The sequence below is a fragment of the Ammodytes marinus genome, assembly GCF_949987685.1.
Source record: "Ammodytes marinus genome assembly, chromosome: 14".
Lineage (NCBI taxonomy): Eukaryota > Metazoa > Chordata > Actinopteri > Uranoscopiformes > Ammodytidae > Ammodytes > Ammodytes marinus.
In genome coordinates, this window is record NC_137218.1 from 5,655,528 (window position 1) to 5,659,547 (window position 4,020).

At 41.7% G+C, this 4,020-nt stretch overlaps 1 protein-coding gene across 1 annotated transcript; it reads left to right on the top strand.

The window, feature by feature from the left end:
* Positions 1-1,937: 1,937 nt before the first annotated feature.
* LOC307261237 (ATP-sensitive inward rectifier potassium channel 1-like) lies at positions 1,938-3,080 on the top strand (the record flags this gene model as incomplete). The annotated part of the gene is made up of 1 exon (XM_080041729.1): positions 1,938-3,080. The coding sequence occupies one exon, from the start codon at positions 1,938-1,940 to the stop codon at positions 3,078-3,080; it is 1,143 nt and encodes a 380-aa protein (XP_079897855.1).
* Between the last annotated feature and the right edge of the window lie 940 nt (positions 3,081-4,020).

Consider the following 4,020-nt stretch of genomic DNA (forward strand, 5'->3'; position numbering starts at 1 on the left):
AATATAATGCACGAAAGGCATGTATCTGCAGATCAAATACATTAATATTGTGATATTTTAAAGGTGGAGTCAGCGATTCTGGAGAATGCTTGTTGTCAAAATCACTTTGTCAAAGTCAGTGAATATCTCTTTACGATCCTGTCTGTACTGTGTGTGGGTGAAATCCAGTGTTATTACACAGCCTAGGCTCTGTAAACTGGAATGGTGCTGAATGAATCGGAGGATGTGTACTTGGTCCCTTGGTTGATATATGAATTAATTGAAAAAGTGGGTTTATATGCAGCACTGTATTAGCTCCATTTGCTCCAGACTTAACTAAATTGTGTCATGGCAAGAAGTTACATCAGTGGTCTGTCAAAGTCTTGCAAGGCGTCTGCAGTCCAACAATTTAATTTACATACAGCTAATGGCATCCGGGTAAATCTTTATCAATTCTAAACCGGTCCTGTAACATAACAGAACATGTAAATGATGCTCCACAAATATGGAAAATACTTTCGTCCAGAGCCAAAGACACTTTCGCCCCGCGGCTTTTCATTTTGATGCAAATGTGAGGCAGCCCTGCAGGTTCTAGAAAAAGGAGGGGGGGGTACCAAGGAGGGGGATATGCAATTGAGTGATTTCTTTGTGAGGCCCGATGCAAATCCCAAATGTTTTCATGGCTGAAAACAAAAACAGCATGGGTGCTGCACTGGCAATGTTAGGCCCCCCTACAATAGATATAGCACCTTCTATCCAACACAAAAGCACAGAAGGCGTCATTCGTCACCCACTTCCCGGAAAGACTTCCACACTTCCAGGAACTCAAGCCATCATGAAACTAGTAAATAATGCATTTGTTAGGGGACTCGTTTCAGTGGTGGATGAATCTAAATTTGGGACTTGATTGAGTCTTTTGGGACAGCAAGTCGGTATGTGTATGTAAGATTTCCATACAAAATCACACAAAACTTCTCAAAGAAAATTCCCTGTACTGGACATACTTTTACACTTCCAGGAACTTCTACCATCATGAAATTTCAGTGCTTTTGAAGTCAATAGATTTGTAATTTAAACTTTTTTTGGGGTTTGGAGTGTTGGAGTGTTGAAGGGAGTCGCCCAGCCAGTCAAAGTCAAGAGAGATGACGCCCACTGGGAGTGCTTTGGCCGGCCGGTTCCTCTGTCTGTATGCAGCCAGTGTACATGGTGGCATGTGGCTGGGATTAGGGAATTTCACTGTGGATTAAAATCTTTTCCAACGTCTCCATGGCCACTCGCTAGAAGAAAAGAGTCTGGAGTTTGCGGTTCGAGCTAGAGCCAGCACTCTGGGCCAATGGTCTCGCTTAGCAGGTATGTCTAAAACTTAACTTTCTTTATCAAAGTATTGTGGGTGGATTGGTGTACTGCCTTGATTTGTTTTGGTGATTCAAATGTTTTTTTAAAGTTTTGAAACATCTTTCAAAGTTCTATTACAAACTCTGTTTTTTTCACACAATTTTAACTTTAAAAACTGGGTCACTGTCTGGATTTTTGTACAACAATGGAGCTCTACGACATAGAGGAATAAGCTTTATCCGGCTTTTGCATAATACAAACTATTATATGACATAAAGGATAAATTGGCACAACTGTTATTGTATGACATTCTTAGTATTTAGTACTGAAAAGTTTTATACATATGAAAGATACACTTTTATCTCAACAAAAGATAATCAGCTGGCTCAAATGTAGGCAGTTGTCCTTCAAACCTAAGAGTTTAAGTTTTAGCCTCAAAACTCAAAAATCTAAAGAGGACAGTTGCCTTGAAATTTTGGGTTTTCCTAACTTTTAAATTTTTATAATGTTTCGGTTCAAATATGAACGGTCAAACCAATACTTGTATGATGTAGTTCTTGCCCCTAAAAACATGGCTGCTTCTAAACTATATATTTTTCTCTCTTTCTCTTTCTAGCTCCAAGATGTTCCCGGTGCTCCAGGGTCACATCCTGCCCGCCGCCGCGCACCGAAGCCGCGGCAGTCGCCTGGTCACCAAAGACGGCCGCTGCAACATCGAGTTCGGCAACATCGAGTACAGCAACCACTTTGCGTACCTAGTGGACTTCTGGAACACATTTGTAGAGATCCGTTGGCGATTTGTTCTACTGCTATTCGTGGCTTCGTTCACAGGAAGCTGGTTCGTTTTCAGTTTGCTTTGGTACTGGATAGCCAAGAGCAATGGTGATTTGACGGGACAAAACCGCACTGATGGACATATCCAGTGTATAGACAATGTTAACGGCCTCACGACAGCGTTCCTCTATTCGTTGGAAACCCAAACCACCATTGGGTACGGTGGCAGGGCGCTGACTGGGCACTGTGCCGGCACAATTGCACTTATCATAATCCAATCACTATTTGGCGTTTTTATAAACTGTTTCATGTGTGGTATCATCTTGGCAAAGATCTCTTTACCAAAAAATAGAGCAAAAACTGTCACATTCACCGATACGGCTGTTATATGCTTAAAGAAAGGAAGTTTGTGTCTTCTGATAAGAGTCGCCAACCTTCGAAAGACTTTATTAATCGGGAGTCAAATCTACGGCAAGCTGCTTAGGACAACCACCACACCAGATGGAGAGACCATCATCTTGGACCAAGTGGACATTGACTTTATGGTTGACGCTGGCAAGGATAATTTGTTTTTCGTTTGCCCGTTGACCCTGTACCATGTTATAAACACATCGAGCCCTTTCTATGAGCTTTCCATGGACTCTCTACCCCACCAGGATTTCGAATTGGTGGTCTTTCTAGATGGGACGGCGGAGTCCACCAGCTCCGCTTGTCAAGTCCGAACCTCATACATACCACAGGAGATCCAATGGGGGTACAGTTTTCTGCCCATAATTTCCCGCACAAAAACGGGCAAGTATCAGGTGGATTTCTCAAACTTTTCCAAAAGCGTGCGGGTAACCACGCCACACTGCGTGCAATGCTTTGAGACGGACGCAGACCAGATAAATCACAACTGCCCAAATCACAATAACCCCGTCAAGTCGGGGATAGACAATCTGGCGTTCCAAGTAATCGACATTCACGATTCTGTAGACGTCACCAACATGTGAGCCGTTATGATAGTATGAAAGCAAAGCAAAAGCAAAGCGAAGGATGTGGGACATGAGTTTTAAAAGCAACAAGTTTGTCGCTTCCTGTTAAGAAAAGTTTCACTGCGGAAGAATGTAAGGGTAAAGGAGAGAGAATGTTTTTTAGGACTTTATTTTCCCATAATGCACTTCGAGAATAACATCAAATTCTTCAGAATAAACTTGACAGTTCCAAACTAAGGCACAGTTGGAAAGAGGTTGACGGATTCAACCTCATGGATTAATAACTCATTACCAAAACGTAATTAAAACACAAACAATCTCGTCTCACAGCCCGCTGCACATAGAGAGCAATGTTATTCGCCGAGCTTAAAGGGACGACTTCTTTTGGTCAAAATTAGATTGTAGCCCATTAGATTGTACCCCACAATAACAAAAATGCATCTTTTGTGTTTCAATAACGTTTTACTTATAAGTTATTGATATAAGTGCATAATTAATTAATGGACATTTTCTCTCTCCTGTGGCCCTAATTGGTGAAAAAACTGTATATTTAGCCATACATATGGATTCGTCAAACGAACATTAAAACTAATCGTCAACTCTTGTGCCTTCAACAGCAGAAATATTTAAAGCTGTTTAGAAAAGAATCACAAATGAGCACGAGATAAGCCCTTGCTCAGCCGCTCATTACAATCAAAGCACCTATGGGACTTGTGACTTTAGGTATAATGTGTGAAAGAGGGATTGAAGTTTTAACGCAAGGAAAATAATGGGGGCAAAATACTGGACGGCACACTGGGTACTTCTAGGGGAGATTAGCGGTCTGAGCCTGTTATAATGAAAAATCTTTGTGTGCTATAAAGAACTGGGGGGGAGGAAATCAAAAGTAGGACAGGCCTTTTGAGTGTTCGCATTATTTCTACCACAGGCGTAGGTTTGGTTTCGACATTGGGGGGGA